We start from the raw sequence: 17,037 nt of genomic DNA on the forward strand, positions 1-17,037 counted from the left end.
GGAGCTCCTGCTCCTTTCCCTCCCCCTTCCTGTAACACTCATTTCAAACAAATTCAGGGAACATTCTGCATGTCTTCAAGACCTCTCTACACAGCAACCCTGCTCTTCTTCCTAGGAGCCTCTGGGAGCAACAAGAAAAACACGTAGTTGCAACTCTGAGCAAGTTCTTGTAAGGACATCAAACTGGAACTCCCACTTAATTTTAGGGAAGTGTTTGGAGAAGGTGTGAACAAGCCTGTGCAGAGCAGAAGATATCAGCACAGGAGCTCCTGGCTCTAACCTTGAAGTTTAGCAAGCAGTACTACATTTCCCTTTAAAAGTAACCTTGCTGGAAGCCAGAAGGCACCTTAACAGGGCAGTCAGCAAAGAGTGGCAACGTTTGGTTCACAGTACATAAGAACTAATTTCCATGCTTCTGTTGGAAAGCCTAATAGAAATCTCACCGCCTCTGCTTCCTCCACCGCTGGGGCTTCTGCTTTACCTGCAGAGCTCTGGAAACATACCATATTGGAACTGCTCATTGTAAATTCTCCATGAACTCCCAATCAAAAATACGATAAATTATATACATTCCATAGTTACAGAAGAGCTCATCTTCTGGAACTATATAAGTAGAGACATTGTTGAAATAACTGTTTTTAAAAATAAACTTATGCATATTAACATAGTTTCAAGAGAAACTGTACCCAGCCCCACTCAGTTTAGAATCCAGCTGCTGCCATTTACATTTTAAGTTTGAACTTCCTGAGAACTATCTCACTTCTACTCTCAAGAGGTTTTGAATTTTACACAAATATAGGAACCATCACATAAATTATTTATATGATTAATCCAAAAAAATTAATAAGCAATATGGATCCTTAATATGGGACGTTCTTTCTAAATTTATTATTTTGCTTTCGGAGAGCATTAGCACTACTTTGGTCAGCTTCCATACCAATTAAACTGCGATATTTTCTTACATTAAGCAAACAAATCTTTAGTCATAGACTAAGAATCTGTAGAGATAATTACTAAAAAAAAATCTCCAAATATTTCAGATATTTTATGGAAACATTTAAGATACCGACTACATATCTGACGATAAAGTTAAACCTTACTACACAAGAAAAATTGAAAGGAACATTAGCACCACATCAGACCACTCAGCAGTCTAAAAGTATGAATAAAGTAAAGAAAAAATTTCGTAATATTTTGACAAACAAAAACTGTCACTGACCACACGTGAATTTTATAAGTCCATATTCAGCAAATTACTGTCCTAATTCAAAGCAATTAAAATATTGTCTTAATCATGACAATAAAGAAACACTTGCCTGTTAGAGTGTTTTCATTTGACAAGGTCAGTAAACTCTACACGAACCGCAAACCATATGTCAACGCAAGTTTCATCACACATTTCAGATATATGTCTTCTGTATGCCCTTTCAAATACAAGGCAGGTAAGTATTATCTGAAGGGAATGGGAAGACCCTATTACCCACTGTCCTTTAAAATTCCTCTTTACATTCTGCAGGCATCTACTGGTAGTAGAACGTGAGGAAAACATTGATAATTTTTTAAAAAAAATAAATCTGTTTCTCCAACTAAGATCTTTGTAAATTGGATTTTTCCCCCTTCAATGCTATAAATATTTATACCATGCCCTATCAGTATCAAACAATTCTGAAGATATAAGCTTGAAAAAAAGATCCTCAGGGTAGTAATAGTGTATTTGACAGAAATAACAAGTGAGAAGAAATGCATATCAGTGGGTTAAAATAAGAAGTTTTAGTTGCATACCCTTAAGGGTTAACTAACAATTCACAAAGGGACCTGATCATCATTGCTGACAGCATTGCTGATAGCTGAGCAAAAACTCATTTTAGTTTGCTCAAAAGCAAGATGACAGGATGCTTAAGAAAAGGATGGAAGAGAGCTCAGAAAACAGAATGTCATTAGATGTCAATGTGGTCTAGGGGGACACAATCCATTTCTCCAGTACTCTATCGCCAGTTTGGCCACTGATTTCCATAGTGACCTTGGAGGAGTTAGGAGTTAGTTACAGGGTGCTGAAGTATGCATCAGCGATCAATAGTGTGAAATCTATTGATGAGAAATGCTAGAAGAGAACAGAGGTCACCTGGTGAACTATGTATATTAGTAGCCGTACCGTTACAAAATAATACACTTAACACTACAGTAATATTTCAGAAGGCTATTGTTCATGCTTATGATTCCAGACAACCATGAGTCCAGACAACCTCTATAATGATAAGATCTAGGAGAAATAGTGTGAAAGTGTAATAGATTTGGATTAGTACTCTGTTCACTTAGTCTGAAACACATATCATCCTATGTTTTTTGAAACATTCTGTCAAACATCTAGGCTGCTTCAGAAAAATCAGCAAATCCGGAAAAGTTTTCACTCATCTTGGTCTGCTAAGGTATTCTAATCAAAGCTGGAGATGTATTAAATTTATTAACACCATCAGAAAAGCATTTCATCAGTCTCCAGACAGAACGTGAACATTTCCCAATTTCAAATGATTCTTAAGTATCAAGTAAATACAGCTGCTGTTTTTTCTGTACATTTTGCTGTCAAGACCAAGAAAATTGCTAGTCTTCAAAATAAAAACGTAAAATCCTAAAAAGAACTATCTTAGAGAAAAAAAGAAAAAAAAAATCAAGATGATGCACTATGGAGCAAGATTCTCTCATTCTCAGTCCTGATCAGACAGGAAACAGGAAGTGTTCTGGAGGCAGTGTGCTCAGCTAGGAGTAAAGATAAAATGGGAGGGAAGCAACAGAAAGCAACTTACCACTTAATAACATTCTCCTAGTCACCTAGAGACAAGTAATGAAAACCTCTTAAAAGGCTTCTATCCACTTTGCCTCAGTCAAAAGAACAAACTGTAATTCTAGAGTTTTAAGTGAGAGCAGAGCAGATAAAAAGTAAAATAAGATGACCCTTGGGTTTTGACAGAGAATTCTCTGTGAACACCAAGATTAGCGTTAGAAACTCCAGAACTCAAAACAGATCACTTCTGTCACCACTGCCGCTAAAAACTAGCTTTAAAAGTTTGTTTGAAGAACAATTACGTGGCAACATATATTTCTATTTTAAACAAACCTAAGCCAAGTTTCACGAAATGCTTTAAGCCAGCAAAAGCCAACAGAAGCATTCCCACAGTCACCCCACCCCCAATCATTTGTTTCCATTCAGCCTCATCCTCTCTCGTGCACCAGCATAAGCTTTTGCACAGCTGCGGGGTTACCTTTACTCCAACTTCAAACAATAACAACTACATCAGCACACTAAAAGATCGAGCGAAATTCAAGTCCACCATATAGAAGGAAAAACTGATCTTAAAAAACATCTTGGACTACATGCTTGAGTTTTGGGTAAGGTACATGCCTACAAAGGTATCTTAATGAATAGCACCTAGACTCCCTCTCAGTGACAGTGAAGACTGAACCTTTAGTATTACTAAATCCAACGAGACAGAAAGCTCCATATTAGTTAGTTACAATCTATTTACTTTGCATAGGAACAAAGAAACTGCCATACCAGATCAAACCATTTAAGCAGAACCCTTCCACTTGCAATAACCGAAAGTGATAAAAATCAGACACTGTAGAGGGTGACCCTCTTCAAAAAATATTTCAGGCCACAGAATGTAGAAGATTCCAAAGAGGTAGGGGGGTGAAGTTTCTCTCACACTAGTATTCACCTTAAACTGGAAGGAGAAATGTTAGGGGCTTATTTAAGCAGCTAGTGCAAAAAAAAAAAAAAATCCAGCATTATGGACTTGGTTAAAACATTTAATTTTATATTTACCTTCGCTATATTTAGCTAAGGTAAACAAGCTATATTTTTGACTACGTGAATTGAGACAACTATGCTGAGAACATTATCATTTCAGTGAAGAAAAATTCAAACCTTCATCGAGCTGTGTTTTAACTATTCTTCCTCTCCCCTCATTCCTCTGCCCAATCCAGGGCACTGTTAATGTATTTCTGTCCTCTTTTGGGAGATAAAAAACAATGAAGGTTCCACAGACTGATAAACGGATCCAAAACTGACAAGCTTTTGCTAGTATTCTGGTATATATAGTCAAAACTTCAATCTTCTAGTGGGTTTGTAGTGTCTCAACCAGTCTTCAACACAAACAGCAATTGCAGAAAACACAGCAGATCTACACAGGTTTTCTTGCATCTGAACTACATAGCAAGTCCGCTATATCTAGCATATACATTTTCAAACACAAACTTGCACACAAAATCACACAGTACATGGTTGGTGTACGTAGAAAAGATGAACCGCAGCATTTCCTGCTTTTTGTTTCTATAAAAATGAGTTTATTGGCAGTATTACAAATCCTGTACTCAGGAATGTAAGTTAATAAGTCATCCACATTAATTTCGGACACAAATGAAAATCAGTTAGATGGTCTGAACATTTTAGAAGAACCTCACAAAAGGAGATGTATTTTGCCCTCATAGATTTCTCCTAAATCAGCAGTTATAACTTAAGTTACAAGAAATCATACTGCAATTATCACTGAATTGTTATGAGCTTTTACATAACCCAAATCAATATGCTGCCAGTACAAGACCTAGAATAAAGGATCTGAAGTGCCTTATGTTGAAGCTGCATTTTCCTATTAAATTTACTCTTCTTCCCTTAAAGGGATACAAAAAGATCACTTAAAACAGTCACAGCTTTTTACTGAAAATATTTGATCTACCACTGAGACAAGCAAAATGCTTGAGAAAATACAGAAAAAAGTTTATATTTACATTACTTATTACTTAACAGCAGAGTCAATTTAACTTTTCAGCTTCATTCTAAGGTTCATGCATGTCTTCCAGCATAAACAGAAAATCTATTAAAAAAAAAAAGTGACTGTAATACCAAGACGACTGACAGGGGGACTTTGGAGCAAGCACCGTATCTTTTAAGCAATAGTAGATCCTTATAGGAAAGTGTAACTAGAATGTTTAAAAACAGAATAGAAAACGTTCACATAATGTATTCTGATTATGTCCTTCACTCTGCCTCTTTAAATAAAGAATGTCTGGACAACGAGTGCACGCACAAATTTATTTAGTGCATAATATACTGTGACTGTTACTCACATACACATTAACTTCCCTCCTTTGGCTAGATCAAGTTAATTAATATTACAGTAAGGGCAAAGAGATGTTTTAAATTCTTTATATGGCCTGACAAAGGAGTACTCTGTCTAACATCCGTTTACTGGTAACGTGACATAGAGAATTACTGAGATACTCTATGTGAAGATTTATAGCATATTTCTGAATAATCACTGTTAATGCTGCCATATATTTTCGAAGATACTCATGATAAAAGCTAAATTCAAAATAGCTTATCTCACTGAAATATTAAAGAGAAAAGCACTTGGCATTTAACATTTTCTGAATTATTACATTCCTACTGAAACGTGAGCGAGCATTCTTCAGTGGGGGGGGGGGAGGAAGAAGGGGTTTAACTTGTACACGTCCTCAAAACACTAACTTGTCCTGGAAATAAGTAAAACCGTCCATGTGAAAGAAAAAAATTCCACAGCTACTCTGTCATTGCTGCTGTGGAACTGACTAGCAAGGATGGAGTCAATATTTCAGCATTGTCATGACATATATTGACCTTCCTGAAGCTCTAACATCCAGCCTCACTCCCACTGAATGCCGGCACGAGAACGCTTAAGTTGTTTTAAGTGTATGTTTTGACTCTATTTTCCTTGAAAGTCATATAACTGGTTACAACTAAAGATGATGCTAAAAGTCATAAAACACAAGTCATTCACTAAAACTCGCACCCGATTTCCCCTCTCTCCCTGAAACAACTACGATTTCCTACTAATCCTTCTATAACTTCAGGAGGATTTCTTATCTGTTAGGACCACAACACATCAAGTAGCTCTTACGTTGCCCTAGAATTAGACCAAAAATCCATTGGCAAAAATGCTTAGAATTCATATAAACAGCATACAAATAGGTGTAGAAACCATCAATGATTTCTTATTACAGTATTCTCAAGATACGTTAACATTTTAAAAGACATCCTTGAGGTTTTAAGTGCCATAAGACATACCTAAAAAGAATAGACAATCATCAGTTCAAACTAGAAACAGATTTCTTACGAGGCTTAAATAATTAGCCAGACACACTCTTAGTTAGCAGCATTAAAATAAGTCTTTCGAACTGTGTAGTTTAAGGACCTAGTATTAACATCATGTCACATGAAACCTTACCAAAAAATTCATATGAAATTACCAACTTCACATCAAAATTACATCACTATTGCAGTGCTTTCCCACAGGCATAACAGAGCTAGCAAGTGCATATTACAGTTAAAACGTGCTCTGAAGCACTTGAAGAAACTGCTTCACCAAGGACATGCTCACTTTCATGCTGAATACTGCTATGTATGTCAAATATGCATAATATAAGCAGTTCAATGCAACCTCAAGAAACTGGACTTAGCAAATAAAAAATGGAAGGCAAACAAGGACTACAAATACACGGGCACTGAAAAAAGCCCTTCAAAGGTATCATCTAGACTAAACAACTATAAAGTTAATTTTCTCTCTCTGAGAAAAATAGTGGATAATCACGTCTGAAAACCTTTTCCCCTCTTATCACTGACCAAAGAAATCAGTTCTGCAATATCATGTTGCTTCAAATCAAAATAAGTCCTCGGAGAAGTCAGGGTGTTTTTTTTTTAATATTTAATTTTGTTTAATAAACTGCTAGGAAAGAGACAAAAGTTGCAAGGTACTTAGTGATTACCCAAAGCACAAGCACAGCAGGGACGAGAGAGCCCTGCTTCTCTGAACAAGACGCGTTTCAAACGCACCCCGCTCTGGCACCCACGGCGGCAGAGCTGCTGGAAGAGTTAACGGCTTCAAGTCGCACCGGGACTGAATGGCTGACACATCCGGTCCCGGCTCCTCAACCACCGAGACAAATTCAAACTTCAAAGGCTCTCAGCGCTCCGGCAGAGAATCAGCGCACACGCACCCCCCCGGCCGCGCACAGCCGCGGCGCCCGCAGCGGCAGCGACCGGCCCACCCCACCGCCAGCTGCCGCCGCCGGGACGCGCTGCTCCCCCGGCGCCGCGCCCCGCGCTGACAGCTCCCGCCCGGCCCGCGGGCGCCGCCGCTGCCCGGGGCACCCCGGCAGCCACCGTGCGGGGCCCCCCCGCGCCAGGCCGGGCCCCGGAGGCTGCCCGGGGCACCCCGGCAGGGCAGCGGGGCGCCCGCGCCGGCCCCTGCGCTCCGCTCGGGGCTCCCGCCGCCGCCGCATCCGCTCTCCCGGCCCACGGCGGGCGCCGGCGGAGGGCGCCGCGCGCCCTCGCCCAGCCCGGGGGCACCGCGGAGCCCTCGCTCGCCCTCCCGCGTGGGCGCAGCCCCGCGGCTGCTGTCAGCCGCCGCCGCCGCGGGAGGGACAGGGGCAGCCCGCGGCGGCGGGGGCGATCCGCGCCTCGCAGCCCGGCGCCCCTCACCTCGCGGGCGGCGACGGCTCCATCCTCCTCTCCGCGGCCGGGTCGGTCCCCGCGGGGCTCCCCGCCGGCAGCGGCTCCAGCGGCTCGGCGCAGCGGCTGGGGGAGGCAGCCGGGCTGGCGGGGCTGGAGCGCGGCCCGGGCAAGTAGTGGAGCAGCAGGGTCTCGGGGGGCTCCGGCGAGGAGGACGAGGAAGAGGAGGCGGCGGCGAGGAAGAGGGGCGCCTCGGGCAGCCGGTCCAGCTCCACGCTCCGCACTTTGCGCAGCTGCTTCCGTCTCCAGTCGGAGCGCTGCTCCCGGCAGCCGCCGCCGCCGCCCGCCTCCCGCAGCAGCCCCCCGCAGCTCCCGCCAGCGCTCCCCGCGCCCGGGCCGCCCTGCAGACTCCCGGAGGCGGCGGCAGCGGCCGCTTCCGCGCCGCTGCCCGAGGATAATCCCGACGACGAGGTGCGATTCCCCGCCGCCGCCGCCATTTTCTCTGGCGGGTCACATCAGGCTCCCGAGCATCGAGCGGGGGGAGGAGGAGGAAGGGGAGAGAGGGGGAGCTACTGCCCTGACTAGCTGCGCCAACGGCGCTGCCTGCGCAAACGGCGTAGGGAGGGGGTGGGAGCCGGGCGCGGATTGGTGGTGGCAGCAGGCGCGGGGCGGGGCGGCCGGTAGGTGCAGCGGGGCGGGGCCGCGCGCGCCGCGCCGCTCCGCCCGCCCCGTGCAGGTGTTGGCGGTTGGAGCGGGCCGCGCCCTCGCGGCAGCGGCCGGGGCAGGTCCGGCCCGGCCCGGCCCGGTCGGCGAGGCAGGACCTGCTGCGCCCCGGAGCCGGTGGCGGCGTCGGCAGCGGCGGCCGGGGGATGAGGGTGCCCCCGCCTGGGCCCCCATGCGGCTCTTTCCACCTGTAGGAGAGAGCCGGGGACTCCGGTGGCGCCGCCGGGAAGGCGGGTGCCCCCAGCGGGGACCAGGAGCGGCGGCACCACGCGGCTAGCGGCGGCCGTTTGTCGTGGCCGTACCCCCAACTCCCTCCCTTGGGCCCGCGTTCAGGAGCAGGGAGCCGGCCGAGAGAAGAGGAGGTGGAAAGCTCGCACCGAAAACGCCTGCACGGTGCCTGGCGCGTCGCGGCGAGCCCCGCCGGTACACCGCCGCTCTGCCCAGGCTTACCTGCTCATTGGTCTCGGGACCAGCACGAAATTCACTGTGCATTTTTGCTTGCAGACCTCAAGGTTCCTCTCTGAGTTGCCCTCACTTGGTGGCTGGTGCTGCACCCATCGTCTGATGTTTTTCCATGTCTGTAACTACTTAGAAGCGTTAGTGTCTCGGAGTACACCTATTTCCATATGTGCGTGCATAGACGCATCTAGTTCAGCCTATAGTCTGCCAAATATACCTATCGCTGCGGCTGTTCCCAAGAGACTGGGAGAAAGAGGAAAGGCAGGAGACATCACATGACCAGAATCTTGGGGAGGTCCAAGTAAAATTGACTCTTGGTCTAGGTTTCCACTCAACCACAATTGGATAGTTTTGCCTTCACTCTCTGAGCTGTTAGAGAAGGGGCTTACAATTTTGCAGCGGCAGAAGGGGATATGTTGCTATCAGAAAGGTGCTTTCTTGCTGTCACGGAAGAAGTCTGTATCTGAATGCCAATGTAGCCTGTGGCTAGAAGAGGAAAACTAAATCTCGCTGTGTGTACCAAGTCATTATTGGTTTGATAGGACTTTGGAGATAGTAAAAGTCACTGAATTTTGTTCTTTTTTTTTTTAATTGAGCAGCTTAGAGTTGTTTCTCAGAAGTCTCAGCCATGTCCCCCAAGAGTAACATTAACTAACTAGTCTGTCAATAATATTTAATGTGGCAGCTTGCTAGGATCACTGCCTTAATCTGAAGCACTAGTAGCTTGAGAAGTACCTCCTAACAGAAGCAGATTCTTTCTTGCCTTACATATTTAATCAGACGCCGACCTAAATGTAGACTATCTTTGCTAAAGGATGCGAAGAGCACATTAGAAAAGAGTTCTTTCCCTCCAGACTTGTAAAAGCAAAAGGCAGAGATGACTGTCAAATGGTACTCCATATAAGTGCAGAATAGTATCAGTATACACAAGGCCTCAAGGTCACACTAAGTGAATCACTTAGATGATCTGTCAACCCAGATGATAGTGTCATGACCACACTATCATGAACGTTTTTCAGTGAAGGATGCTGCGAGGAAGTCAGCTTCATTCATTGTCATGCTGTAAGTAGGGTACCTTTGGGATACATGGGTCATCTAAATATCCTCTTGTAATGCACCGCAAAGGGATATACATTTAAAGGGAAATTCATCCCAAATTTTATAAGTATAATATTTGATATTTTTCTTATTTAAAATCACAACGATAAAAAATTGGGGACAGTTTTCTGGCAGGTTCCCAAACTAGGCCTGAGTGGAAGACCAGAGTGGTATGTGCTTTGTAGAAGTGGGAGGAGATTAGCTGCATGCAAATTCTGAAGCAGATGGTTGAGATGAACTCAAATTATTACCAGTTGTTGGCAGTGTAACCTGCATTTACACAGGGTCCTTCAGTCTTCCGCAGGAAAAAAAAGTGCACAATCCTACCTTTCAATATATTCTTCTCTACCATAACTCACATTCACAGAAAAAGAACCTATGCCTTTAAAATAGCCTGAACAGAAAAGCAACTTTGCAAATTTACAAGACGCTCTAATGCCTAATCTATCACATGGAGAATGAATACACCTTTGAACAGCAGTCATTTGGTTAGAAAGGGATACAGAGAAGAAAAAGAGTAAGTCTCTGAAAAAAGTAGGTACAGGAGATGGGAATGCATGCACATCTTTTTGGTATAACAGAATCCCAGAGGACAGATCTCCCAGAATGCTAAGGCTCCAGCAGAGCTTAAAGGAGAAGGAAACTTGGGAAATTAGAGAGAAAATGTCAGAGTGGGAAGTGGGTACTAAGGAATGTGCATGTGTACTAAGGAGAAATTTTTTTCTGAAAAGCAGCTGAGAAGAACAGGGCAAAACCTGAAATTCAGGGTCAATGGGGAGGCACCTGTGTAAGAAATAATTAAACATGGACAAGTGCTGTCACCATCCCTGTTAAGATGCTACTGTGCCACTTGAGCAAGGCCAGTACTCTCAAGGTTTTGAATTAATTTTTGAATAAGATGGAAGATGGAAAGACCTTCACTGTTTAGTCATTAAAGAATCTATGGCATGCCTTATAAGGGCTGTTTATCCCCTGATTAGTGGCTGAAATACAATTCTAAGAAATTATATTTTACCTATGATCCTTATATTCATCCTATTGTTTCAAATGCTTTTTTCTCCACTCTGCCTTGACCGGGGGAACACAGTGGCACACAAGGAAACACCTGCCATGCTACACTCCAGAGTGCTAGATAAGGCAGTCCCTCTATATAGCATAGATTTATACAGAATACAGAGGCACTATATAGTAGAGGCGCTACTAGAATTACTAAATTCTGAGATCATTAATTGAATATTCTGACTTAGGTGTTTTCTTGTGATCTACTCTTAAAAGTCCTTTTGCATGTAATGACTATGAGTGGGTCTGACTGTAAAAAGCATAAAACTTACTGAAGCACTGAGAAAAAATATATTGAATTACCTCTTGCACATATTCTTTCTTAGGCCGTCAAATTGCTGAGTTCCAATGGGCTAATTTAAAATACAATTCAGGAGGGTAATATGAAACTTAGAGCAGTTTTCAGTGAGCCTGTTTCCCCTAAGTCGTAAGTAGCGGCACCCAGGGTTTGTTATGAAACAGAAGCCTTTAGCCTCAAATTAGCATCATGCAATATTTGGAACATCAACTGTTCTAGACAAAGAAAGTTCTGTTTGGGAACACTCTTAAGTTTTTGCAAGCCAAGGAGTTTCCTTGTTGCACAAAACCTATAACAGTGTCATGAATAACCAACGATTTTCAACATGCTAGAGATAGGAATCTGCCGTGCCTCTGAATACAGAAAGTAGGCATCATCATCTACAAGCAGAATAACACAGAGAGATAACGCAGTCCATAGCTTCTGGTCTTGACTAAACATGCAACAAGTGTGATAATACGGTATACAAACTAGATTCTCCCTTCTTTAATTTTCTGTGTAGAAAGAGTTATCCCCACCTCGATCTTCCATTCATTCTTTCCATTATGAGAAAGGGGAAGCAAACCTGTTCCTAAGCCATTACTCTTTTCTGTTTAGTTCTCTATATAAGGGAGAACTCAAGCAACTAAATGAGGACCTAGAGACTGAAGTCCTTTTGGTCCTTGTTTGCAAGGACCTGCTGAGACTCTGCTGGCATCTCTGTTGCTTTTAAAAATACTTTTCCACCTTGCTGACTCTCAGCTCTTACTTCATAGTGTAACAGGTGTGCCTTTTAGAAGCAGTTCCACCTCAGAAACCAGGTTACTATGTAACTTTTCAAGAAAGGGAAAGCCAGGGAGAAACAGAATTTATTACAGAGCGTCTCTGTGTTTAGTTCAGACGTTGACATAGACGGGGAATGTCTAGCCTTACTGTTTTTTAAGTGTTTTTCTTGTTGGCTGTGCCTGTTAATTTCAGCATTGATTTCCAAGGAAAATGCATTTAAAGGTTTCTTCCTTCACATTTCGCTTCACACAGAAATGAAATCCTGTTACAAATGTTCTCTGGATCAACAAAACTTAAGACTACATCTTGACCTGGTTGTTAGACACATTATGTAAGAAAATAGCTGTAAATAAAGCCTCCTTTTTGTGCCAAAGCACACAGTTCTCTGTTTCTCTTTAAGTATTGACAGTACTGATTTTCTTCTAACAGCCCTGTACTGTCTAGTAATATTTGTCATAGTTATTCATTTTCTTCCTGTAGCATCTAGTCATGAACTGGGAAACCTTTTGCTCCATGCACCATATGATCCAAGGTAAAAAGGTTCCCAAAGGGTTTGCAGTAGAAGTGTAGAAGACAGCCAAGGAACGGAGCAAATGGCAAGCTACATTGCAGTCCTTGTGCAGCAGAAGTCTATCTGCTGTCCGGGACTTTTTGTCAGCAGTTTGTGCAACTTGTGTTAACTACTAAAAATCAGTTCAATTTGTGATCTCAGATAATTTTTAAAATGTCGATAATTTGTGGATATTCTTCCTGGCTTTGCTACAGAGGATTTTTCTGACCCTTCATAAGTCACTATGCTTTTGTGGCTCAATTTTCCCACCTGTAACGGGATAACAAAAATATTTACCTACCACAAGCCTGTTAGAAGGCTGAGGGATTTAATATTGTTAAGTTTCCAAATGATCTTTTGCTCAGAGGAAATAGAGTAATGAAGTGGGCAAGACCATTAAACCTATTCTTGCACATCACTTGCGAAGAGCGACTGAAACTATTGCAGCCACCAGCTCTTTTTCTGGTGTTCTTCCAGGCTACTAAATTGACAACATAGCTCCCGTCCTGATCAACAGTTACATCTACTGCAAACACTGCTATCACTGCCCTCTCCAAGGGAAAGCAACTGTACCATTTCAGACTCAGGAGACTAGTGGTTGTCCTTTACCCTGCTGCTACCGCTGGTTCTTATGTCTCTTTCAGTCTAAGTGCTTATTGCTCTGTCCTGTAAGACAAACGCATAGGGAATAAGCACAGCTATTAATACACCATGGATGCCATTCTCCATTGGGAGCTATAGATTTCCAAATTACAGGGGAACAGATGCAAGAGTTGCACTCTAATTTTGGTCTCTAAGGAGAATATGGCAACCAACTGAAAGCGAAAGGGAGCATGTAGGGTCAGGATGGAAGAAGGACCACTTCCACCCTCCCACCAAAGAGGACCCTCTGTTATTCTTTTCTTCTGTCTACTGCTCTCTCATCCTTCTTCTGCCGACAGCAGGATCACGCAACACCAGCAATAAACTTCAGTTACTAGAGGACAGTAACATGACAATAGCATAAACATCAACCATCAGCAAACACAAAAACTAGGCCAAGTCCTGTTGGTGTGTCACGGCATGGCTGTGGGCTGAGAACCCACAGATTAATGCTATGGGTGTATTCAGCTTATACCACACAAGCTATATGAGGAGGCTGTAGAAGGGTAGCAGATTAGAAGGACACAGTTTGACAAGTACGTTTCTGGACAATTGCCTCACTAGATAATTACCAGACATGCAAGGAACTGCCAAGTACGCCCTTCAGAGAGTACCCTACTTGCTGTGTCCAGTGCCAGGGTATGTCTGAATAATCATTTCTGGATACAGTAAGGTGGCATCCTGCCTGACACTTTCTCTCTTTTTCATTTCTGTTCATCCCACCCTGCCCCTCTAGTAGTATTGTCCGTATGCTTTCATAATGGCTAGCAATGGCGGCAGTGCTGTTCCTCCTCTTAAATCCAGCATGGACACTGTGCCAAGGTCCTCACAACTGTCAGAAAGAATAAGAAAATCCTGCAGTGACATTAGTGCCTGCTTCATCGTGTGATTCCTTCATGCCAAGCCTGTCAATTTTCTGGCACCATGGCAGAAGCAAATCAAATAGCTTTTTTCCTGTAATGATGTCCCAGAGTCCATAGACCTTCAAAATAGTTATAGAGACTAACTTTTAGGAATTTGCTGATCTTTTGTGTCCAAATAGCCAGATCCTTACTATATCGACCTTTTTAGAAAAGGCTTATTCATGTTTTTCTTAGACTCTTAAACATTTTATGCCCTCCAGCAATTATACTTTGTCCAATACTGCTTTATTGCTTGCATGCCAGTGTCAGTCCATGTCAGTAGCGTTTCCAGAGCCACTTGATCACAGTGTCTCAGGCTGTCATCTGAAATAAACATTCTCCAACTCCAAAGATGGCCTGGACATGAATATTAATTATTTACCTATCCTAAGACAAAATGTTTTCAATGCTGTATTACTTCAACAGTTTTCTCTCCTGTGCATGCATAACTACATGTAAAAGCAGGCCAATAGTCATGAAAACTTTTCCCAGGCAGTGTTCCTGGAAGAAGAAATATTGCACCAGAGAATTTTGAGAAAAGCAACTTTTCAGTCTTACTGTTTGTTTGGTATTAAAACCAAATATATTGCCTTTATACAGCATGAGTAGCTAGGTCCGTAAGAAATACAACAAAATAAAATATGTCTTTGCAGACCACAGGAATTACCCACCTTGAGATCTGATTTCAGAAAATATACTATGTATTCCAAAGTATAAAAATACTTCTTGAATTTGGTTGTTGTTCCTGGGGTTCATTTATCATTCGCAGGGCTCTTGCTGCCCTATACCATAGCTTCCTTTGCCAAGCCTGAATCATCTGCGTTTTTATGACATTTATAGAAACTAATGAATCTCATCTATGAATGAATCATCAGTAAACAAATCCGCAGCTTTCTACATACTTACCTTCATTTGGTTAGATATTGAAATCACAGAAAGTAGCTGATCATCTTTGACATCTGCAAAAATAAATTCCTTAGGATGTATGATAAATACACATACGTACTATAAATAGATGTATAACATATAAATGTTTTTTATCTAATAGACTGTTCTTACACATTGCATTTTAATTTTACTGATTTCATTTCATCCTGCTGGTGAAACCTAAAAACATGGTAGGATATAAAATTGAGCTAACTTCACATGATGTATCTATTTTCTCTGCGAGAGGTCTTGAGAAGCAAAGAATGACCTTAATTGATGATGTTTGCGTGGACTTAGGGGAGGGCATTAATTCAATGCTTACCAAGGTAGGATACATAATTTATTTTGACAGATTGCCTGTCTGTCTTCCTCATCAGAGGAAATGTTCTTTGTGGTTTAAGCCAAAACTTTTCAGATTCCGAACAATAACTTGCAAGTCTCAAGAGCAAAACTGACTACTTACTGTTTAACATATTGACCATGCAAACCACTTCCTGTAAGTTGTATAACTGCTTTTCAAGAACTGTGCCATAATCACATTTATTGTGCGTGGTGCTAACAATGCAAGTCAGATCATTACTAAAGTAGGTATCACTATTTTCCCTTGAATTTTGATAGAAAGTGAATACAACTGAGCTGCTATTCTTAATTTCTCATGCCCTAGACACAAGATTTGGAGGTGATTTTATCTGCAAATGTTAATACCAATTTCATTATATTAGCTTCATTAGGCATCTAACATCTTAATCATAAAGCTGCAGGCATTTTCTGCATTATATTAAAAAGAATAATCTTCTTTTTAGTTTTTATCCATGATAAGAATGTATATGGATGTATTTATGTATTGAGCGCTGGAGTTTTGATGTTGTAACAGTTTGTTTGCTCTAACCTAAGAATCATTCTTAGGATGGTAACACACCTTTCAGTCTACTATAGGAACTACTGCAGGCCCCTTGCATCTTGTGGATCATACCCATTCTACTGCAAATATTTACATTTTAAATATGGAGAGATATTAAATATAAAAATGAAACGTGGGCTGAAGAAGTTAAATAAAGCTAAAATTAGCTCCTTGTCTAATTTTCCTGTTCCTTCAACTAAAACTTTTGGGGTTACTCTCTAAATTTCTTTATATAACTCCCTATCATTACTACAAACTATGGCAATATATATACCTTCTCCCTCTTTTGCAGAGAGCTCAGATTTATGTGATTTTAGTTCAGCAAAAGCACGACTGCAGCTATATTTTACATTAAGTATCAGGAAAGCCTGGCTCTCCATGTCGGTTAAGCTACAGGCAGGCATTAAACTTCTTAAACCCTAAAGAAAGGTACCTTTCTCTTGATATATTGAAACAGCCTCATCAGCCTCAGGTAAATTCTTTACTCTCTTATCCTACCAATTAGATTTTAATAGAGTAGATTACCGTTCACTGAATCATTAATCAGTAGATACCCTCTTCTCTCCCTGACTAATGGAGTCCTTGTTCCTTTCCACACTTCCACAAATCCTCCTGGAATTTCAACACTTGACTTTGTTTTTGTGAACCTTCAGTTTCATCACAATGATCAGATATGTACTTCTGTAGTGCCCGATGCCCAAATATATATAGTCTACTACTACATGAGAATCTAGATATCAAAGGTCATCACAACTCATCTTTTCACCATCCTGAATTAACCAATGTTTGAAGCAAGCTGCAAAGCATTTGGAAAGTATCACTTCAGAAAATTGTGAGGAAGAATGTGGCCAACTGGAAATGACTGCAGGAATGGGAGACAAAAAACCTGATTTGTAAACCCGACGTTTCCCCTACTATGAGTAGCATAAAACAAATCATTTACCTTTTCATGTCTAAAATAAAACAGCAGTATTTCTCTGCCTCATGTGAGCCTGTGCATTAGTTAGTCAATAAACATAACATTCTGTGTAAATAATAATTATTTTTATTTCTTAAAATTATCTTTATTTCTTAGCTTTTGATTCTAAAACTCTCTCTAATGACAGCATATTAGAAAGGTAGGTAGCATCAGCTCCTGTCTCCTTCCTCCCCCCTTTTTTAAAGTACTGAAAGAAGAGAAGCTAAATACCAATGCATTTTGATGATGTCATAAAAGCCAAAGTTGTAGGTATG

The 17,037-nt window shown here is 42.0% G+C and overlaps 1 protein-coding gene across 3 annotated transcripts in view; it reads right to left on the bottom strand.

The window, feature by feature from the left end:
• Positions 1-17,037, bottom strand: part of LOC104146859 (mitogen-activated protein kinase kinase kinase 1) — a 107,813-nt gene that overhangs the window by 55,918 nt on the left and 34,858 nt on the right. The window contains exons 3-4 of one of the 3 annotated variants that reach the window (XM_068924376.1): positions 14,883-14,935; positions 8,654-8,787 (exon numbers count right to left, since the gene is read on the bottom strand). In XM_068924376.1, the coding sequence (XP_068780477.1) occupies positions 8,654-8,787; positions 14,883-14,935 (187 nt within the window). Of the gene's footprint in view, positions 1-7,510; positions 8,009-8,653; positions 8,788-14,882; positions 14,936-17,037 lie in introns of those variants that run through there. The other 2 variants (XM_009679109.2, XM_068924375.1) reach the window with 2 other exon arrangements.

The sequence above is a fragment of the Struthio camelus genome, chromosome W, assembly GCF_040807025.1.
Source record: "Struthio camelus isolate bStrCam1 chromosome W, bStrCam1.hap1, whole genome shotgun sequence".
NCBI classification, from domain to species: domain Eukaryota; kingdom Metazoa; phylum Chordata; class Aves; order Struthioniformes; family Struthionidae; genus Struthio; species Struthio camelus.